At 42.2% G+C, this 21773-nt stretch overlaps 1 protein-coding gene across 2 annotated transcripts in view; it reads right to left on the bottom strand.

Annotated features, from left to right (window-relative positions):
• Positions 1 to 21773, bottom strand: part of ZZEF1 (zinc finger ZZ-type and EF-hand domain containing 1) — a 101638-nt gene that overhangs the window by 6053 nt on the left and 73812 nt on the right. For both annotated transcript variants that reach the window (XM_019743825.3, XM_074319540.2), the window contains exons 39-52: positions 21010 to 21149; positions 20406 to 20683; positions 19555 to 19729; positions 18889 to 19021; positions 14888 to 15084; positions 13255 to 13374; positions 11669 to 11860; positions 10708 to 10808; positions 9005 to 9140; positions 8541 to 8900; positions 6615 to 6758; positions 4989 to 5157; positions 4714 to 4812; positions 4128 to 4293 (exon numbers count right to left, since the gene is read on the bottom strand). In XM_019743825.3, the coding sequence (XP_019599384.3) occupies positions 4128 to 4293; positions 4714 to 4812; positions 4989 to 5157; positions 6615 to 6758; positions 8541 to 8900; positions 9005 to 9140; positions 10708 to 10808; positions 11669 to 11860; positions 13255 to 13374; positions 14888 to 15084; positions 18889 to 19021; positions 19555 to 19729; positions 20406 to 20683; positions 21010 to 21149 (2410 nt within the window). The remainder of the gene's footprint in view (positions 1 to 4127; positions 4294 to 4713; positions 4813 to 4988; positions 5158 to 6614; positions 6759 to 8540; positions 8901 to 9004; positions 9141 to 10707; positions 10809 to 11668; positions 11861 to 13254; positions 13375 to 14887; positions 15085 to 18888; positions 19022 to 19554; positions 19730 to 20405; positions 20684 to 21009; positions 21150 to 21773) is intronic.

Below are 21773 nucleotides of genomic sequence, written 5' to 3'. Positions count from 1 at the left end.
CTGCCTTTCCCCTCAGCTCTCTCCAGTCTCAGCCCCTGGGACCGAGGGGGTGGAAAAGTGTCCCTGATAGAAGGCAAGTCAGCGATGTCCACAAACTGCAGGAAAGTATCCACAATGCAGTCAGTCAGGAAGGGCCCTGCAGTCTGAAGACAGTGGAGATGTGACATGTTTTATACACAATCACTCAACCAGAAGTCGCTCTCAAAAGAACTGAACTAAGCCCTGTGGGCTAAATGACCCCTGATGTTTGCATATGAGGACAAGTGGAAATAGCAATCACGCCCAGCTTTTTCTCTCTCCCTCCCTTCTGCAGCCTGTATGCAGACTGACTGCATGTGCTGTCACTTTCTCTGCCCTGATTTGGAGAGTCCTTTACTTTTTAGATAACAGCTCCATATTATGTGAGAAGACAACCTGTTACTTCGAATATCACCACTCAATTTGACTAGCATTGTATGTCTGTGTCCCTTAAAAATGCTAGAAGGGGAGGCACTGAACTCCTAACAGGTGGGAGTCTGAGCAAGGAGGGTAGGGACGGAGTATATAAATGAAGCATGTGGGCACGATTACCAACACCATCCCTGTGAGGTGAGGAATAAGACAATTAAGCTTCAATCCCCGCTTCTATTAAACTCTCTACTGGAGGTCCTGGCTAGTACAAAAAGGTAAAAAGATTTTCTAAAAATTGAGAGGAAGAAATAAAACTCATTATTTGTAGATAACATGACTGTGCTGAATAATCCACATATACACTCTTGGAATTAAATAGAACAAGGTCACTGGATACAAGAACAATACATAAAAATTAGTTATATATCAGTAAAAATAAAAAAATAAAAATTAAATACCAATTACAATACCATCAAAAACATTAAATGCCTAGGAATAAATCGAACAAAATGTTGTGCAAGTCTTCTACATAGAAAACTACAAAATATTACTAAGACCTAAACAATGGAGGATTGTGGATTAGAGGATTCAATATTCTAAAGCTCTTGATTTTTCTCAAATTGATCTAAAGAGTCAATCAAAATCCCATCAGGTGAGAGAGGTTTGGGTGCATGTTGTATATAAAAATAAACAAACTATTCAGGAACAAGACAAGGATGCCCACCACTTCTATTCAACACAGTACTGGAAGTCCTAGCCAAAGCAATTAGGCAAGAAAAAGAGACAAAGGCATCTAAACAGGAAAGAAAAAAGTAAACTGTGTCTGTTTGCAGATGACATGTTATATATAGAAAACCCTAAAGACTCCACCAAAAAACTATTAGAACTAATTCATTCAGTAAAGTTACAGGATACAAAATCAATATAGAAAATCAGTTGCATTTCTATACACTAACAATGAACTACTGTGTTTCCCCGAAAATAAGACCAAGGTAAGCCAACCTAATTGCCTTACAATTAATGTTAAGACCCGGTCTTATTTTACTATAATATAAGACTACATAAATTTTTGCTCCAAAAGACTCATTAGAGCTGATTGTTTGGCTAGGTCTTATTTTCAGGGAAACACCGTATTAGCAAGAGAAATTAAGAAAACAATCGCATTTACAATAGGATCAAAAATAATAATACTTAGGAATAAATTTAAGAAAGGAGGTGAAAGATCTGTTAGCTGAAAACCACAAAACAATGGTGAAAGAAATTGAAGAAGACACAAATAAATGGAAAGATATCCTGTGCGCATGGATTAGAAGAATTAATAGGTAAAATGTTCATAATACAATCTACAGATTTAAGGAATCTATAGATTCAATATAATTTCCATCAAATTTTAATGGCATTTTTCACAGAAATACAAAAAACAATCCTAAAATTCATCTGGAATTATGAAAGACTTGAATAGCCAAAGCAATCCTGAGAAAGAACAAAGCTGGAGGCATCACACTTCTTGATTTTAAACTATATTACAATGCTATAGTAATCAAAACAGTATGGTATCAGCATAAAAACAGACATATAGATCCATGAAATAAAAAAGAGAACCCAGAATAAATCCATGTATATATGGTCAATTATTTTTCAACAAAGGCACCAAGAATATGCAATGGGGAAAAGATAGTCTCTTCACTAAATGGTATTGAAAAAACTATATATCCACATATAAAAGAATGAAACTGGACTTCTATCATACACCATACACAAAAATCAACTCAAAATGGATTAAAGACTTGAATGTGAAACCTGAAACTGTAAAACTCCTAAAAGAAAACATAGGGCTAAGTTCCCTGACATTGGTCTTGACAATGATTTTTTGAATTTGACACCAAAAGCAAAAATAAACAAGTGAAACTACATCAAACTAAAAGGATTCTTCACAGCAAAGGAAATCATCAACAAAATGAAAAGGTTGGCAACTTATGGAATGGGAGAAAATATTTCCAAACTACATATCCAATAAGGGGTGGATATTCAAAATATACAAGGAACTCATACAACTTAATAACAAAACCCCCAAGTAATCCAATTAAAAAATGGGCAAAGGACCCAAACAGACATTTTTCCAAAGAAGACATATAAATGGCCAACAGCTACATGAAAAAGGTGCTCAACATCACTAATCATCAGGGAAATGCAAATCAAAATCACAACGAGATATCGCCTCAAAGCTGTTATAAAAAAAAACATAAGAGAAAACCAATGCTGGTGAGGATGTGGAGAAAAGAGTGAAACTCTGTGTACTGTTAGTGGGAATGTAAATTGGTACTACTATGAAAACAGTGTGGAGGTTCCTCAAGAAATAAAAAATAGAACTACCATACGATCCAGCAATCCCACTTCTGAGTATACATACAAAGGAAATAAAATTATCTTAAAGAGATATCTGTACCCCTATGTTCATTGCGGCATTATTCACAATAGCCAAGGTAAGCCAACCTAATTGCCCATTAGCCAACCTAAGTGCCTATTGATGGATGAATGGATAAAGAAAATGTAGTGTATATACATACATCGGAATATTATTCAGCCATGAGAAAGAAGGAAATCCTGCCATTTCCAACAACATGGATGAACACGGAGGGCATTATGGTAAGTGAAATAAGCTAGACAGAAAGACAAATACTGCATGGCATTACTTGTATGTGGAATCTAAAAAAAAAAACGTCAAACTCATAGAAACAGAGAGTAGAATGGTGGTTACCAGGGGGTGGGGAGTGGGGGAAATGGGGAGCAGTTGGTCAAAGGGTATAAACTTTCAATTATAGGGTCTGAGGATCTAATATATAACATAGTGACTATAGTTGATAATAGTGTACAATACTGTCTGTATAACAGAAATTTGCTGAAAAGTAAATTACAGCAAGAGATTAGAACTTAAGTGTCACACACACAAAAGTTAACAATGTGAGGTCACAGATATGTTATAACTTGATGGTGGGACTCCTTTCGCAATGTATACATATATCAAATCATCACGTTCTATACTTTAAATATATCACAATTTTATTTCTCAGTTATACTTAAATAAAGCTGGGGATATAAAGAAACAAGCAAACCAATTCTAAAAAATGTATATGGACACACAGGGTCAAAAATAGGCAAGACAATCTTGAAGATGAAGAGCTAAGCTGAAGGGCGTATACTACTAGATACATAAATCTGTTACAAAGCTACAAGATTTAACAGTGTCGCCAGCGCAAGGGTGACCAAAAAGAGCCATGGAACAAGAGAGACCAGACACAGATCCATGCATATATGAATGCCTTCTTTGTGACAAACATGGCGCTAGAGTGTGGTGAGGGATAAGGTGGTCTTACAGTCAAGTCGAGTCCCATGTGAGAAAAAACTAATCTTGACCCCCTAAATTTCATTACCACTCACTAAAATTCATTCCGAGTGGACTATAGATCTAAATGTGAAAGAAAAAACAATTAAGGTTCCAGAAGATAACATAGGAAATATATTCACGAACCCAAGGTCAAGTAAGGCAAAAATGTCCTAAACAGGACAACAAAAACACGTGATAAAGGAAATGATCAATGAACTGGAAGATACTAAAACTAGAAATGTCTTTTCATCAAAGATCCCATTAAAAGAGTGAAATGGCAAGCCACAGAGTAGGAGGAGATATTTGTAATACAAATACCCAGCAAAAGACTTATATCTAGAAGGCAGTTTACCTGTGGGTGCAGCATCGCACAATTCTCAGAAGTAGGTGGATGGCTTTTAATCGCTGATGACCTGTCTGGCGACAGGCCACACCCACCAGCCATTCCCAAATTTTGGCCAACGGGAGATGTGGCACAACTCTTTCTTCTGACAACATCTGCTTCAAAATCTCAAATCCTGGAAAACCCGCATAAAACACAGATGTTTTAAAAATATAAACAGCTCAAGTTTTAACAGGATAAAATAACTGTGATCATTTAAATTTTGCCTGAAATTATGCCTTTTGTAACAGCAACATAGGAACAACATTTTCAGTTCCTCCTTTTTGCAAAAATGCCCCGGCAGATTTTAAGAGAACAAGCATCTTTTCTAGGTCTTGACAGATGACTCTTCTATCCGGCCCCTCAGGTTTACTTACAACTAACCAACCATAGCATATTCAAGAGTGACACATGTGGGGTTTGTGAGACAAATTCGTGGAAGTCTTACAGAAACGTACTTGCTTTGATTTTAACAAAGATTGATGACACAATGGCACCTGTACCCAGAGTGTCCCTGGCAAGGAGATCACGCACACGGGAAGAACAGGGCACACACCTGTCTGGAATCGCCCCAGGTGTCCAGCTGTCACAGTGAATTTGTAGCCCCACTCAGTGTTGCTCATGTCAGAGGTGAAGCGGTAATACAGAGTATCTCCTGGGTCACACAAGAATCAGAGACAGTCAGGACACTGCAGCAACAGGGAATGGCAAGTAAAGTGTTTCTGATGAAATAGTAAACCCTGCTTTAAAGCCTCCAACAATTCCCCTTGTCAGTATGAAGTTTAAACACTTAATGTTAAGAGCCTGTATAACCAAGGATTTATTTACTACCTGGAAGCTCAAAGTCTTTCCATTTCTGCTGAGACCCGCTGAAATTGTGTCGATCCTGCTGAAAATCACTGCTGCTGGACATGGCTAACTCGTCACAGCCTTCCTCTGTATTGCACTGAGAATCAAACTTGATCGAGAGGTAGATTGCCCCAGGGATGTGAACTTTATCCTAGGGAGGGAACCAAGAGCACGTCTGTCATTACTGGGTAGTTACTGAGGGCCTGCCTCATGCCAAGTCCTGCAACTGAAACGAGTTGTAAGAGTGAGGGAATCACCCTGCCCTCCAGGACCTCGCAGGCTACTTGGGATGGGGAGGGCACACATGGGCTGCAAACATGGGAGGCAGGGGGGCACGGTGGGCAGGCTGCACTTGGAGAAGGTGGGGAGGGCAGAACCGAGTCCCAGTGAAGGGAGGCGCGGGTTGTCATGAAGAATGACGAGGACAAGAGGAGTCTGTCAAGGAGGAAATGGCAGGAGACCAGGTAAGAGAGGGATGTGACTGTACTGGTATGTGGGGTACACTTTAGGCAAAACCAGCTCTGGAAAGTCTCACGTGTTTAGGGAACAGCAAGGAGCTTCACGTTTCTGGGGTAAAGGGTGAACTTTGTGAGTGCCTATGCTTGGGAGGTGGGGACAGGGGTCACATGTGACCCTGGAGAGGCTGGCAGGGACAGAAACAAGTGAAAGCCTGGTGTGCTAAAGTAAGGTGTTTAGACTTTGCCTGGACAGCAAGGGGAGCCATGGAAAGGTTGTAAACAGGAGAAAGCCTTAGGTTTGTGCTGTGCAAGGATCACTATGACAGCGGATGCCGAGCAAGGCCGGGGGCGGGGGGCGGGCTAGCAGTGGGGAGTCAGGAGCGAGACAGGGGCAGGGGCAGGGTGGTGGACAAGGTCAGGTGATCTTTCGTAACTCACTAGAAGTGTCTACGTGGGGCTGGAGAAGTGGGGCTGGAGCCCAGGAACATGGGGAGAAAAGAGGCTTAGAAGGAAAAGAGTGAAGAGGTTTATACTGCAGCAAAACAAAATCTCAGCTGAGTTCTAGATGAGTTCTTCCCATTATTGTTACAGGGTGCCAGCCATTCAGAAGCTGATGGCTTCCAGCTCCAACATTTTGAAAAGGGCCAGAAATGCAAGTGGCAGTAAGTCAGTGAGACCAGCAGGTCACCCACCCCTGCCTCATCCAAACTCCTACCTCTCTCCGTCTGGGTATGAAGTTAAGGATGGAAAACATGAGGCTTTTCAGTTCTGAGTAATTATACAAAGGGGTGGGAGTCTCCCAGGTGTGGCATGGTCATCAGGAGACAGGTAGAGTGAGGGTTAAACCCAGACCCACACTCAGACTCACTGCCAGAAGACGCCAAAGATTCACTCCCAGGAGCTTGCTGCAGGAAAAGGAAACTCTCCTGCAGGGCCAGGTGGGCCAGAGTTTTCTATTAAAGGAAGGCCAGGAGAAGAGACTGGGTTGTACGGAATCTGAGCTTCAGAGAAGCAGACTGCAGCTGAGACTTTCCTGGCCAGGGCTGTCCGGAGGGGAAAGCTGCTGTGCAAGTGGATGACACTGCTGCTCCTCATCACCCCGCCTGCCGCGTGCCCGAGGCTGGCGAGCATGGCGGACCCTGGGTCGTACCTCAAAGTTGGTGTTGTTGTTATATGGGTGTTTTGACTCCCTCACTTGCACCTCCATTCCAGGCTCCTCCATGAACTGGCAGGCGGCCAGGGCCATGGTCCCCAGCATGTTCTCTCGGCAGCCTTGGAGCACCTTCTGCAGGATCTGGCGGGACACAAGGCAGGGAACATCATGGCCTCCAGTGGCAGGGCCACGAGCTGCCCCGTCAGGAAGGGAGAGTCTACTTCAACCCCAAGGGGCTGGCATCATCCTGGACCCTGCCCCCGGCCCCCAATCACCCCACCAGTCAGCTGTTGCTGGAAATCAGGATGCCGCAGTCCTTTCAGAGCAATACTACTTCAAGGAGGTCTGAGAGAACCGACACCACCAATCAGAGAGGGCCTGTGCCCTGAGGAGCCCCGAGCCTCGCAGGAGGGTGGACATACAGATAAACCATTACTGCACAATGGGATAAACGCCCAGGGTGAGGTGCAGAATGAGCAGCGCCACGGGGCGAGACTGAGGGAAGGACACGTTCAAGAGAGGGACTAGCACAGGCAAACTGCTCCCTTTTGCCACTTCCAAACGAGAAATATGGCTCTAGCAAACCTGCCAGCATCTCCAAGACTGTGAGGCTGAGCAAGGATCTAGGGGACTGAGAAACCAGTAGTGTTCATAGATGGGCAAATTAAGGACTAGAGGATAAATTCACTTCCCAACGAATCCCCGCGTCCTGCATATGGGTGTATGGGGCAGGGGTGAGAGTGGGTGAGGGCAGATAGTGTGTGAGGGTGGCCAGGGCATAGGGATGAAGGAGGAGGCAAGACTGTTGCCCTTGGAAACTGGGAAGATGGTGACAACTTTCTAGTTCAGCTGGAGACAATGCCTGGGGCTCCTGATCAGGTTGTTTTCTGCTATGTGGGTCCTCCGGTTCTATACAGCAGGAGGTGGAAGAGCTGCTTCTAGACCTGTGAGGGTTTGCTAAGCCAGCACTATTTGAAAGACTAAGCTGAAGATTTGACTTAGAAACAAAAACAAAAATGGCCACCATCTGTTAAACTGTACCTTAAAATTAGCGCACTAAACTTAAGAGAATGTATACCGAAAATGTTTCCCCGAAAATAAGACCTAACTGGAAAATAAGCCGTAACATGATTTTTCAGGATGCTCGTAATATAAAATAAGCCCTAAATGCGTCTTTTGGAGCAAAAATTAATATAAAACCCGGTCTTATTTTGGGGGAAATACGGTAGGGCTTATTTTATATTACGAGCATCTTGAAAAATCATGCTAGGGCTTCTTTTCTGGTTCAGTCTTATTTTCGGGGAAACAGTAGACCCTGGTGAGCCCCCGTGTCTGCCACCCAGAAATGGGGAGGCTTGGAGAAGCTTCTTGGCTGGATTTCTTCACCAATAAAACTCCGTCCGGGTCATAATGTAACACAGGTGTAAGTGCTGTGTAAGTGCAGAGTGTCTGACCTGGGGTAGACATTCTAGAAAACGATGGTTGGAAACAAGACACAAACCTTCCTGGAAGGCTTCCTGTACTATGGGAACAGGCTATCAGAGTCCTACTTCACCCTGTCCCCCGGGGGTGCATGCTAAGTGACACCCTAGGGGACATGAGAAGAGACAGGCTAGCAAGGAGAGTTAGACTTGTAAGTGTGAAAACAAAAGGGGAAAACTGCAAAGGCAGGTTTCATGGGCTCATTATTTCAAACACCCTCTGAGCACCACATCAGTGCCAGGCTGTGAGCTCAGCTCTAGCCCAGTACTTGGGAGAGTTCAGCCATGAGCCTACCCTGTCTGTCTTGCATTCACACCTGCCAGGGAGTCACACAGCCACACCGGAAGCATTGGCTGGAGGAAGCTTCTTCAAACGCTTGGGGTGGGGAGAGGCCAGAGGAGGAGTGAGTGGGGTGATGCCCGGCGGGGCCTGCTTAATTACCTTCTCCCACTGGTGCTTTTCCTCCAGCTGCATGAACATATCCAAAATGTAGGTCATGTGGGCAGGCCCACTTAGCTCCAGGATGTCCTCGCTCACTGGCACATGCCCAGGCCACTCGGCCAGCAAGGATGCGAGCACGTGGCGGGCATACAGGACGGCAGTGGCCTCATTCACACGGAAAAGGTAGTCCCGGACTGCTCTCTTGCTCTTGCAGTTCAGCTCCTTGTGCAGCAGGGCGGCGCTCTTGCTTCGTCGCTGCTTGGCGTAGCTCTGCTGCAGTTCACTCTCTGTGCTGGAGATCAGCTTCTGGGTCACCGGGTTTGATTCAGCGGTGGCCTGGTCGCAGCGTGCAGGCCGGGACTGCAAACCAACATCACCATTAACTGTGAGAGGCCTGCCCTCCTCCCTATTAGGGGTGGGGTGGGAGTCAGGGCCATTTTGTTTTCGAGGTGGAGGCAGCATACCAGGCACGGTAAGATAATCATGTCGGTGTCCACAGCCTTGGCGCTCTGCTCATCCAGCCTCAGACTCCTACTGGGCTGCCACCTCTGAGCCAGGGTCCGTATCCTTTCATCTGTGGTGAGCTCATCACCATCAAACCTGAAGAGAAGGAGCAGACAGCTGGGTACACAAGTTACAGAAAGGCAAGAGTTTCACCTGCAGTGAAACTTGTCGGAAATGTTCATCAGAGTTACCTTCCTGTCATTTTGCAATTACATTATTACTTTCGTATTTTGCAAACTACGTAGAGTCACAGTGGTCATTTATTCATGTACACAGATGTGCACATATGCCCTTGTTGCAGAGAATGCAAACTGTCCCTCGGGATCCATTCTGCTTTTCTTTTAGAAACAAAGTTCCCTGAAGTTTTTGCAAGATACAGAATAGAGACACAGCTAGAGACACAATTCCCAGCTGCCTTGCCGCTAGATGTAGCGATGCTACGAGGTTCTTACCAACGGGAGACCAGGTAAGGAATGTGTGTCACATCCGGAGCCTACCCTCAACTGACTGCACTAAAATGTGCCCCTTTCTCTACCTTCCCCCTTTCCTGTGGGCTGGAACAGAGAGGTGGTGTGGGTGAGCCAGCTTTGGCTACACACATGAGAACACCACCCTTGGGGGCACGGAGTCACTTTGTGGAGCAGAGCTGCCCACCCACCCAGGACAGCTGCCTATCTCTGGACTGTTTCATGAGAGGAAAACAAACGCTAGCTTCCTTGGCCCATGATATTTCTGGGTTTCTTAGTTATGGCCACTTAGACTGTGCCCTAACTGATGCAACTCTGCTTCATCTCACAAAGGATTTGAGGCAACATATACGAAATACATATGGGAAAATAGAAATATGAAATAAAAAATAAAAAATATTAAGTTGGAACTGGATATAAATTAGACTAGGAAGTAAAACTAGGATACAGGGATGGAGGAGGAGATTAGCGGCAGACAAGTAAAGTTCTATACAAATTCAAGTAAGAGCTGGGCCCAAGAACTAGCTCTGAACTTCCTGGCCAAGAGAAAGGGAATACTCTTAACTTTATAACAATTCTTGAAGGAAAAACATGAAAATAATGTATAGTGGTGAAAAACAGACACACACACACACACACACACACACACACACACACACACACACTTCATCAGAAGTTCCTGCTCTGTACTGTTTGCTCCCTGGGGTGACGTATGAGAGAAACCTTGGTGTCTGTCTCCATAATGAGTTTATTGTAAGAGGCAGACTGCAAATGTAGTTTTTCCAAAAGGAACATACAACACAACTCAAAGATGATCCATGCAATGTACCATGTTTCCCCCAAAATAAACCCTACCGGACAATCAGCTCTAATGCATCTTGTGGAGCAAAAAGTAATATTAGACTCGGTTTTATTTTACTATAAGACCAGGTATAACATAACATAACACTGGTCTTATATTAATTTTTGCTTCAAAAGACACATTAGAGCTGGTGGTCCGGATAGGTCTTATTTTCGGGGAAACATGGTAGCACAATCAGTCATATCGCTGTATCAAGAACTAAAAACCAGTTCCACACCTGCTCCCTGGCCTTTCAGAAGTTTTATCCAGATCTTCTTGGCAAGAGGTAAGTGTCATCCTGCCCTCACGTGTTCTCGCACTCACTACACTTCAGTTGCATCTAAATGTCCCTTACCTCTTCTGAACCTCCAGGAAGAAAGAATCGGTCCTTTTCATCTGCAGCTCGTATATGGCCCGGAGAACGTGCAGAGGGGCATTGAGGGCATCGTGAGCCATCTGAAGGCCACAGGGAGGAAGCAGGAGAGAGATCATTTAATGTGCTTCAATACCTTGTTGATAATTTGAACTCAAAAGTGATAAAATTACAATTATTTTCAAAAGTTACCAAAGGTTATAATTTAAGAACATCATATGGGTACTTAAGGCATATAAAATTGTAAGTCCTTAAATCATGGATTGTAAAATTTGCATTACTATTATAAATTCAAAGGAATATATAAAACATGGAAATGCAAAAAGAAATATGCAGACAAAATGCAATATTAATAGTTAACAGCTATTTATCACATTGTATTCACTGCTAGATTCTGTTGTTGTCTCACACTCAAGTTTCACAAGTGACACATAAATCTAAGTATATTATACTTTCTTTTGGTTTTTTAAAAAACTGTACTCGCTTTTCTGACATCTACCCCATACTCTGTTTACTTTTCATATAGTTAGACCCTCTGAAGTCCAAGCCCTCACCCATTTCACATGGATCCAAGGAAGAGTGGATTATCCAGGGAAAATAAGAGTATGTCTGAGAAACTATGAGGGGGGACTATTTGGGAGTTTATGAATGGGTACAGAAATTACATGCAAAAATTCACATGTGTTTTTGAATGTATATTTTATAGGAGAAATGAGCTAAAGCTTTTGGGTCCAGGACCCAAAAATGTTACGGACTACTGTTGTAAGGGCTTTTCCATTCTTCTAGATCAGTTCTGCGCAATACAGATTGAGTCTCGAGGAAGTGAATTCTCAGGACACCAGACTGAAGCATTTTCCTGTGGATCCTAACACACAGTGTAAGCCAAAGAGAATCCATTTCCCAGAGTCCCTTACTCAGTTCACACATTGACACAAGAACATACCAAGAAACATATTCTGGTGGGCTCATCCAGGCTTTCCAGAGGGTCTAGCTTTTTCTGCTCTGGCTCACTCGGGCTGCTGCCTGACCGTTCTACCTCCTCCTCCTGCTCCCCTCGCTCATCTAGCTCCAGGTCTCCATGCTCGGCCAAAGTGTTGATCTCCTTTTTTGAAGAGTACAGCATGATGGACAAAATCTACATAGAAAGAAAATCAGGCAGGGCAGGAAAGTGAGTGTTTAATGGGTGAGAAGATTACACAGATCTTTAACACTCAAAGGGTAGAGAATATTTGACCTAACTTTTTAAAAAGATGTCCGAATTCACAAAAAGAATGTAAAATTAGTAAAGAAACATGAAAATGTACAATTGTGCTTGTAATAAAAAAAATGCTAACTAAAACTATGAGGGAACTTTGTGTTAGCATTGCCACTGACAGTGTAGTTGACATCCTTTCAGAATGCATTTGGGTGAAAAGGAAAGAGCTATAAAAATGTTCACAGCCTTTGACCCAGTAACTCATCTTTTAGGAAACAAATATGTAAAAAGTTTTATTCCACGACATATGGAATAAAAGTTCTATTGACCATGATATGTGGTCAATGATATATGGTTAATAATGGCAAAAAACTGAAATCCATCTTCATGTACCATAGACAGCCATAAAAATGGTAGTTATGAAAACTAGCAACTTAGTAAATGGCCATAACGTGATCTCAATTTATTTGAATACCATACTCATTGTAGAATCCAAATATATATATAAAAAATACAGACACAGCAGAAAAAAACAGAATAAGGAAATACACAAAACACGAATGGTAGCTGTGTTTGGGGGTTGAAATTTAGAGTTTTTCTTTTTGTCTTTTTCAAATTTTCTGAAATGTGGTTCACTTATTTGAATAATAATTTTTTCTTTTTTTAATTTAAAACATTTCCTAAGAACAAGAGCTCAAATGCTCTCCAGGTTATCCATTAATATGTTTCCATATATTTTCCTAAAACCTAACCAAATCCTCTTGTGGCAACTGTGAGCTATTTGCTCAAGTTCAGGCCTCTCTGGGACTTAGAATGGCTGGCTGATCACCTCCCTCCCACATAGCAGCAGACTTTCCTGAACCTGAAGCTGGCATTTGGTACAGAAACTCCAGGGAACCACAGTAATTCTACTAAGAGCAGTCTAAGGCCTATGGGGAACAATAATGAGAATTATTAACTAACGTCCTACATAAAATAAACATAAGCGAGGACAAATTTAAACAACTGATCTTAGCTCAAAGGAACTTTAAAGGGAAGTAATAATTCAATGGCACACTTTATTACCATGATATAATGTTCAACCATGTGTTTCCATAAAATACTTCTCTTCCATTGTTCTCTGAACAAACATCAAATTCATTTTCCCTGACAGGGGAAGACAGGTGTCATAATCCCTATTTCCAAAGGGAAAACAATTACAAGACACAGTTTTAACAACTGCACAGAATGAGAGCGCACAGGGCAGAACCAGCTATAACTAACTGACGACTCTAAGTCCCAGGCCAGTAAATCTGCATCAGGCAGCAGCAGCAGGAGCCACCGTCATCCCTTACTTCCAGATCCCGGAGGAGCCACGTTTTACTGAAGCCAGTCCCTTTGCTGCACTTTTTCACCAGCAGCTTCAGCAAATCAGTCTGAAGGAAGGTAGCATGGGTCTCTTCAAAACCATGAGCCTGCAAACAGAAAAAGAACGATTTGCAACTGCCACGGAGTGAAGAAGGTGAGGGTCACTAGGGAGAAGCAAGCCTCCTTCAGAGCCCAGTCTCAGAGAGTTGGCCAAGTTCACCTTCTGGTGAAAATTCCAGTCAGCAGGAAGGATGAAACTCTGAACCTTAGCCATAACCTAAGTCTGGTCATTCACTCTCTAATTCATTCACTCAACAAATATTTCTGAAGCCTAGTATATTCTATGTGCCAAGTCCTATGCTAAGAACAGAAGGGTTTATGTCCTCCTCCTGCTCTCCACCTTCCAAAAGCTTTCCACTGCTCTTTAGACTACAATCCAAGTCCCCAGTCACAGCTGACAAGGTGTGACCGGCTTCCTGACTGCTTCTGTAGTCTCATTTCCGTTTTGTACTATGCTGAAGCCCTGGAGGTATTCTTCCTGCTCCCAGACAAGCATGACTATTCCTGGAGTTTGCTGCTCTGCCAGCATACGACACTCTGCCCACACAACTCATCTATCACCTCAGATTTCACCTTCTCAGAAAGGCTTTATCTGACCCGTGACAGTTTTCCTTCCAGGCTCTTTGTTGCCTCTCTGGCACTTCAGACTGTAAGCTCCATCAGAGCAGGGACCTTCTTTCTAGTTCAAAACTACAAACTCAGTTCTATCTGGCACTTGGTGCTCAACAAATACTTACAGAACGAAGGATTCAAAGACAGAAATGGTCTCTGCCCTCAGGGAGTTTCTTTTCTTTTTCCTACTGTAATGTAAACAACTAAAACCATAACATATTGTGATACATGCCATGATATCAACAAAGAGCGGAAATACGGTATCAATCCTAAAACTACAAATCCTCAGGGCTGGGCCAGAGCTGAAATGCTACTTAGCCCAGTCTGCCTGTGCTGCTTGAGTCTTTCCATGGTTTCCTCGCTGGTAGTGCTACCAAAGTCAAGGAACTCACAAAGTTTTCAAATGACACCTTTTTTTATGGCTAGTTCTGTTGGGAAGATCATCCTAAAAGTGCTCCCTTTCTCCCATCCAGGCCTCTGATAGCAGAAGAATCATGTTCCCCAGTAAGTCAAGGCTTCTCGTCTCCATCCCAGTATCACCCACATCTTTCACTTGTCTATCTCTTCCCATCCCAACTGTCAAAGCGATTGCTCAAAGACCCCATAGGACGCGAGCCCCTTTTCTTTTTCCCTTCATCTTATCCTATGATGAACGAGAAGGAGCTGTGGTTCAGAGGGAAGTGAGGAAATGTTCAGTCCATTTTTCTTCTCATCTTCCCAAGTTACGTGCTCATTAGGCAGTGGTACCCGGTTCCATGGAACAGTACAGACAAGCTACAGCAAACCAACTACTGGGAAATCTGTTTCTTCTTTCAAGTTATCCTTCTAGAAATCATCAGTACATGGTAACCATCCATCAAAATGGGATGGCATTTCCTCCTAGTTAATGCCTTGCAGATGTTAACTCACAGTCAGATTCATGAGCAAATGGAAGAAGCTCACCATTACCTTTAGCGTTTTATATAGTCCTTTGAGGGCCAGGGATAGGACCCAAGTTGCTTCCACTGCCTCGGGACAATGGCTGTCCATGCTGGTTTGCAGGAGGTGACTGGCGATAAAGGCAAAGTGCTGGGAGTATTGGCTCAGCTGGGCCTGAGAGTTGCTGCATTCTTTTCCTCCTTTCTGGACCAGCTGGTAGTCCTTCACTGAAGGGTGATGTCACGCAGGAAAAGAAAGCCACCAAAAGTACAATTAATGCTTCCTGCAGCTAAGTTTCTTTCCCAGTAATGTGCCTTACCGAAGCAAGGACTGCACACCCCAAAACACAAATCTCCCTGGCTTCAAACTCAGCCGTTATAATTAAGGCCAGCTTGCAGGTGAGCACAGAAACGGTACTGGGCCACCTATCCACCAAGCAACTGAGAAAGGCAATTCACATTCCCACTACTGTGCACAAACAGGCTGGCTCTAAAGGAAGACAAAGGTTGTTAAAGGAAGTTCTTAAATACAATTCACATGAGAGACTTCCAAGCAAGACTGAGCAAGAGGGATTAGATTTACTCTCCTACCTCAAACAACTGGAACACTGAAAATATATGAAACAATGGTTTGCAGACACTGAGCAATAGGTAATACAGGACTACGATCCCTAGCTATCCAGATAATTTCCAGGCTGCAGAGCAGGGAGTAAAATCCAAGCAGAGTCCAGCAGTCTCAATGAACTGAGGAGAAAGAGGTCAGCATTCAGGGAAATCATGGGAGCTAGAATTTATGGGGCTGAATATCACAGTGAAGGAAGATGGAGAAAGAGAAAGCGAGAGAGAGAGAGAGAGAGAGAGAGAGAGAGAGAGAGAGAGAGAGAGAGAATGCGAGACCTCTCTAGATATCCACAGGGGATTTTTCATGAGTCTTTGGCTGAGTACTGATCTGCACAAATGTGAGAGGAATCTATCTAGATAGGAAACTACCTAGTTCTAAAAAATAACTACCAAAAAGCAGTAGGCACAATGACTCTTGAAACTACATGGAGCTGGGAATATTTTGTCTTCCCACCAGTGAGAGTGGAAGTGGACTAGTGGATGGCAAAAAAACTATTCAAAATTTTTCCAAGTTTGATGAAAACTATAAATCCACAGAGCCGGGAGCTCAATAAACCCCCAAGCTGAAGCAACATAAAATCATGCCAAGGCACACCATAATCAAAATGCTAAAAACCATTGATTAAGAGAAAAATTTTAAAAGCAGCCAGAGAGGGGCAACCGGGTGGCTCAGTTGGTTAGAGCACAAGCTCTCAACAACAAAGTTGCTGGTTCAATTCCCACATGGGATGGTGGGCTGCGCTCCCTGCAACTAAAGATTGAAAACAGTGACTGGACTTGGAGCTGAGCTGCACCCTCCACAACTAGATTGAAGGACAATGACTTGGAGCTAATGGGTCCTGGAGAAACACACTGTTCCCCAATATTCCCCAATAAAATTGATTTACAAAAGAAAAAAGCAGCCAGAGAAAGAAGACACAGTATGAAGAGTAACAGAGAATGACAGCAGACTTCATGGCAGAAAACATGCAAGCCAGAAGAAAATGCATCAATATTTTTAAAGTATTTAAAAAAACACCTCTCAGCCTAGAATGTTTTACCCAGCAAAATTTCTCTCAACAATGAAGTCAAAATATATACTTCTTTGATTTAGTAGGACAAACCAAAACAAACATTTTGTAGCAGCAGACCTGCACTATAAGAAATGTTACGGGAAGTTTATCAGGCCAAAGGAAAACAATACTAGATGGAAATCTGACCCTACACAAAGAAATGAAGAACACCAGAAATGGTAAACTTGTGGATAAATATGAAAGATTGTTTTCTCATTTTTAAATCTCTTTTAAAATATCTGACTTTTTAAAACAAAAATAAGTGATATATTGTGAGGTTTATATTATGTAGAAGTAAAATTTGTGACAAGAATAGCACAAAGAATAGGGGGATAGAAATATAAACTTTATAATGTTTCTTCACCATATATGAAGTGGTATAATATTATTTGAAGGTAGACTTAAGGGTTAAGAGTTAAGGGTGTATATTATAAATCCTAATGCAGCCACTAAAAAATTATTTGAAGGTAAACTATTGTAAACCCTAGAGCAACCACTAAAAAAATAAAGAGATATAGGTTACAAGCTAATAGTGGAGATAAAATGGAATTATTTTTTAAAAACACACAAACAGCTGAATCCAAAAGAAGGCAGGAGAAAAGGGAATAAAAGCAACTAAGAACAGATGAGACAATAATTTAAAAAGTAAGAAGACAGTAGAGTTAAACTCAACCATTTAAATAACTGCATTAAATGTAAATGGTCTAAACATCTCAATTAAAAGGCAGGGATTTTCAGACTGAATTAAAAATGAAGACTACACTACGTGTTATCTATAAGAAATCCACTTTAAATGTAAAGACACAGGCAGGTTAAAGTGAAAGGATGGAAAAAGATATACCATTGCAAATGTTAGTAATTAAAAAAAAAGCTAGAGATGCTACATGAATATTAAAGTAGATTTCAGAACAAGAAATATTATCAGGGATAAAAAGGGACATTTCATAATGAAATGAGAAATAGACATACACACAATTCATAGCACTAAAATGTTTCTATTAACAAAGAAGAAAGGTCTCAAATCAGTGACAAGAGTTTCACCTTAAGAAACTAGAAAAAGAGAAAAAAGCAAATGAAACCTAAAGCAAGAAGTAAAGAGATGAATAATGATAAAGACAGAAATCAATAAAACAGAAAACAGAAATAATAGAGAATAATCAATTAACCCAAAAGCTGATCCTTTGAAAAGATCAAATAAATGGATAAATCTCTGCCTAGACAGTCTAGGAAACAAAAAAGAGAAGACACAAATTACCAAGATCAGGAATGAGAGAAGGCAGCTGATACTCCATGCCAGTTGAAAGTAAAGACTTAAATTTTATGAGACCTAAATTTATTACCTGAATCTATGAAGAGATATACTATGCTCCTGTTAAAACACTCAGTATTGTTAAGATGCTACTTCTCCCCAAATCGATCTATACATTCAATGCAATGTCAATCAAAACCCCAGTAGGAGAAACTGACAACAGATTCTAAAATTCAACAGAAAGGCAAAGGAACTAGAGTAGCCAACGCAATTCTGAAAAACAGTACAAAGCTAGAGGACCTGATTTCAAGACTTAGTATAAATCTATAATAGTCAAGACAATGTGGTTTTTGAGTAAGCACAGATATATAGATTAATGGAACATAATAAAATCCATAAACAGACACACACATATGGGTCAATTAATTTTCAACAAAGGTGCCAAGATAATTAAATGGAGAAAGAATGGTCTGTTCAACAAATGGTCCTGAACAACTAAATACACATATGCAAAAATAAAAGAACCTTGACCTTTATTTTACCTCATTCCATACACAAAAAAATAAAGACACTGCCTAATGCTGAAGCTGAATGAGAAAGCAGATTATTTCAGGAGCAGAACTGGGCACATAATGGTTAGATACTCCAGACTGCTTGGGATTTGACAAATTAATTAAGTCAAAAGGGCACTTCGGACATACTTTCACTGTTCTGTTGCTGAAACAAAATGGAAAGTGATATGAACGCCAACACAAGTATTTGAAGTTATTTTATATTCATGCAGCCACCTGACTCCATAATATGTTTAAATTATCCATTAGGAAACAAATGACACTGGCAAATGGAAACATTAAATGTTCAGAACATCTGCCCAAACAAAAAACACGGAGCCATACACACAAAATAACAGGCTGGAAACGGCCTTCAAATTTATCCCAATTCAACCACATCATTTCAGAGATGAGGAAAAAAAAAACCTCAGGAACTGTAACTTGGTTTTTTTTTAAAAAAAAAATCATAGGCAGGGGCAAGAAGCAAGGTATTGCCATTGATTTTAGGGTATGCAGACAATTTTCTTCCATTCTTAGAAGAAAGAATTATGCTTGGGACCTGTTTTCCTTTTCCGGGTTTTGACATCGACGATCACAGCCCTGTTCTTCTCAGTAAAGTGCTTCAAGATGATCACATTATGTGGTTCATTAGCGTTATCCATATAAACACAGCGGGTCCCCACACAGAGAACCTAGAACATGAAAAAGAGAGACAGAAAAGACAAGTCACATAGCACACAGAGACCGCAAAGAGCACTGTTAGGCACAAGCCCAGGACCCATGACTCCAACAGCACTCAAGGACAAGGCTCTTCTTGTCTCGAAGGCCAGAGCTTGACATGGGCCTGGCACAGAACTGGTTTAAGTGTTTGCTGGATGAAGAAGCCATGATTTATTTGTCCCAACCAGTTGAGAGACATGAAGATTAGAAATGAGATCAGCGTGAAAGCCAAAGTGAAAAACAACTGTACTGGGAAGCGCTTTGTAATTTAATATGTTACAGTTCCCTGTTATTCAAAGCCAACTATTGGCTAACACAATGAATCAAATGGCTAAATTGTTCAAAACGCAAGTTCAACAAATTCCATAATCTTGAAAATATACAGATATTATAGAAGCACATCATATAATGGAGGGGGAAAAAAACTTCCAAAGATACATGCTACAGAGACTTTGCTGTGTGTGATGAAGATCGCAAGAGGTGGCCAGGCCTCCGAGTGACGTACCTGGGGGAAGCCGACCAACACGAGCAGCGTGAAGATATTGGTGTGCTTCAGCTGGAAAGGCAACTGCTTGATGCAGTGGTCTGTGAAGGTGGCGATGACGTCACGCCACAATGGGGCACTGTTGAGTGACCTTAGGATCTCTGCCATGGAGCACGCCCAGTCTAAGCCCACCTGGCTGGAAGGCAAGAGCTCCATTAGGTGGCAGTGCACAAGCTTCAAACGCAACTCGCCAGAGCTCGCTACGCTCCAAGGCAGACCCAGAAGCATGCCAAAGAGCCACTCATTAATTAGTTTAAAAACTACCAGAATGATGCTTTTCATACAATGGGAAGTGGGAAAAAAGTTCAAGATCTGTTACTCATATATTCAGTCTACAGTTACGTTTTAAAAAATCTCTATAAAAAGCTATATACGTGTGTGCCCTTATGCTCATTCATGTCAGAAAAAAAGCTTGGAAGGAAATCTATTAAAATAGTATCAGATGCATGAATACGGTGCAAGCCAGGTTGATTTTTATTCTTCATTTCTGTTTTCCAGATTTGGTATTGTTCCTTTTATAATGAAAACAGGTCTATTTTCAACCCCAAAGCCTACATTTACTGCTCTCAGGAAAAAACAAACCAGAATATATATCATCAGAGTTAAATTGGCACAGTGCCCAGACTGCACAGCTGTTTTAATGTGGGTTTTAAGCAGTTTTAATGTCTGTTGACAGCACTGCTAATAAAGCAACTCTATTCTCACAAAAGATTCCCAGACGACAGCACTGAAGCACACTGAACTTAAGTAACAGCCAGACCACTGACTTAAATGAAATGGACACCAAAGTAGGGGAGAATGGGGGTGGCTACCTGTCCAGACACACAGCTCCCAGGCTAAAGAGCAGGTGGGTGGTCTTCCAGCCATCCGGCACGACAGAATTGTCCCCTGCTGAAAACAGGTTGTGTTTGGCTGAGAGGACCTTGATCACTGCTGCATCTACCTCTGCTGGTAAAAGGCGTCTGATTAACTGGCCGAGAAGACCCAGGGTGAGGTGGTAGGTTTCATTCAGATGCCCTGCGTTTGAGATGACAACCTGGAACATGAGTGGGAGGACGTGCTCCAGGTCTATCAGGGGGACTGTGGGCTCCTGTCAAGAGAGGGGGGTAAGTCTCTTCAGTACAAAATCCATGTAACTACGCCAACTAACGCTCCATCCCCTCCATGTGTGATTTACAACTGGCCTAGTTGAAATTGCGCAGTGTCTTTCATAAATGGCTTACGTACAAAATCAACTGTAAAATAAACATTCTCAGGTATTGCCTTACAATCCTACTTCTAATTTATAACCCTATCCTCAGGAATACACAGATGACTGCTATTAACAACTGGTTTCAGTATATGGCTTACCAAAAAATTATTTTCTATGCGTAACACCACCCCTCCTTTAAAAAAAAAATGACATTTGTCTCTTACCGACTTTAAGGGAGGTAACATGGCTGCTAGTAATCCCAAGATCCTCTTCTGGGAACATTCAGCAAACACCTGCTCAGGGCTTGGAGTAATTGCCTTTTCCTCGATGGGCTTCTGAGATGATGCTTCTGAATTTTCAGCATCTGAATTGTAAAGCACCAAACTTTTAGATTTTGCCAGTGTCTATGTATGTATGAAGAGGCAGTAAGCCTCTGCACTGTCCGTGGGCCCTATGACACTACAGAATAAGGCTGGAGCTTTAAAAACCTATTTCTGAACATGTCTTGCTCAAGGAGGCCTACCTTGATCTCCCTGTTGAATTGTAGAGCCTGCCCTGCCATCCTTCTCATCCCTCTGCACGCCCCCATTCCCTTGACCCTGCTGCTCTTTTGTGCTCACAGTAGCCATCTTTTAACATGCTGTGTTATTGCTATTTATTGTCTACTGTCTGTCTTCACTTCTGGTTTTTTGTTTTTCTCAGTGATGTATCCTAAGCACCTAGAAATGTTTCTGGAGCCTGGCAGGTACCCAATCAATACCTGATGAGTGAATACACTATCTCTGACCCAGGATGCTGATCCTTACTGGAATCGGACCGCAGGAGACTCTGACGACCTAGACTGACATGGAGTCCAGACTGTCCTCCGGAACTTAGAATTATACACACTACAAAGATCAGCATCAGCCCCTCTGAGAGGTGACCCCACAGATGGGCAGGATGCCCGGTGCTCACCCCTGCCACCATTACAGAGCAGGCCATGGGCCAG

Source organism: Rhinolophus sinicus, chromosome 12, assembly GCF_057876585.1.
Source record: "Rhinolophus sinicus isolate RSI-liver-muscle chromosome 12, RSI-T2T, whole genome shotgun sequence".
In the NCBI taxonomy this organism is placed as follows: domain Eukaryota; kingdom Metazoa; phylum Chordata; class Mammalia; order Chiroptera; family Rhinolophidae; genus Rhinolophus; species Rhinolophus sinicus.
The sequence above is the reverse complement of the archived record's forward strand: the minus strand, read 5'-3'. Positions and strand labels throughout refer to the sequence as shown.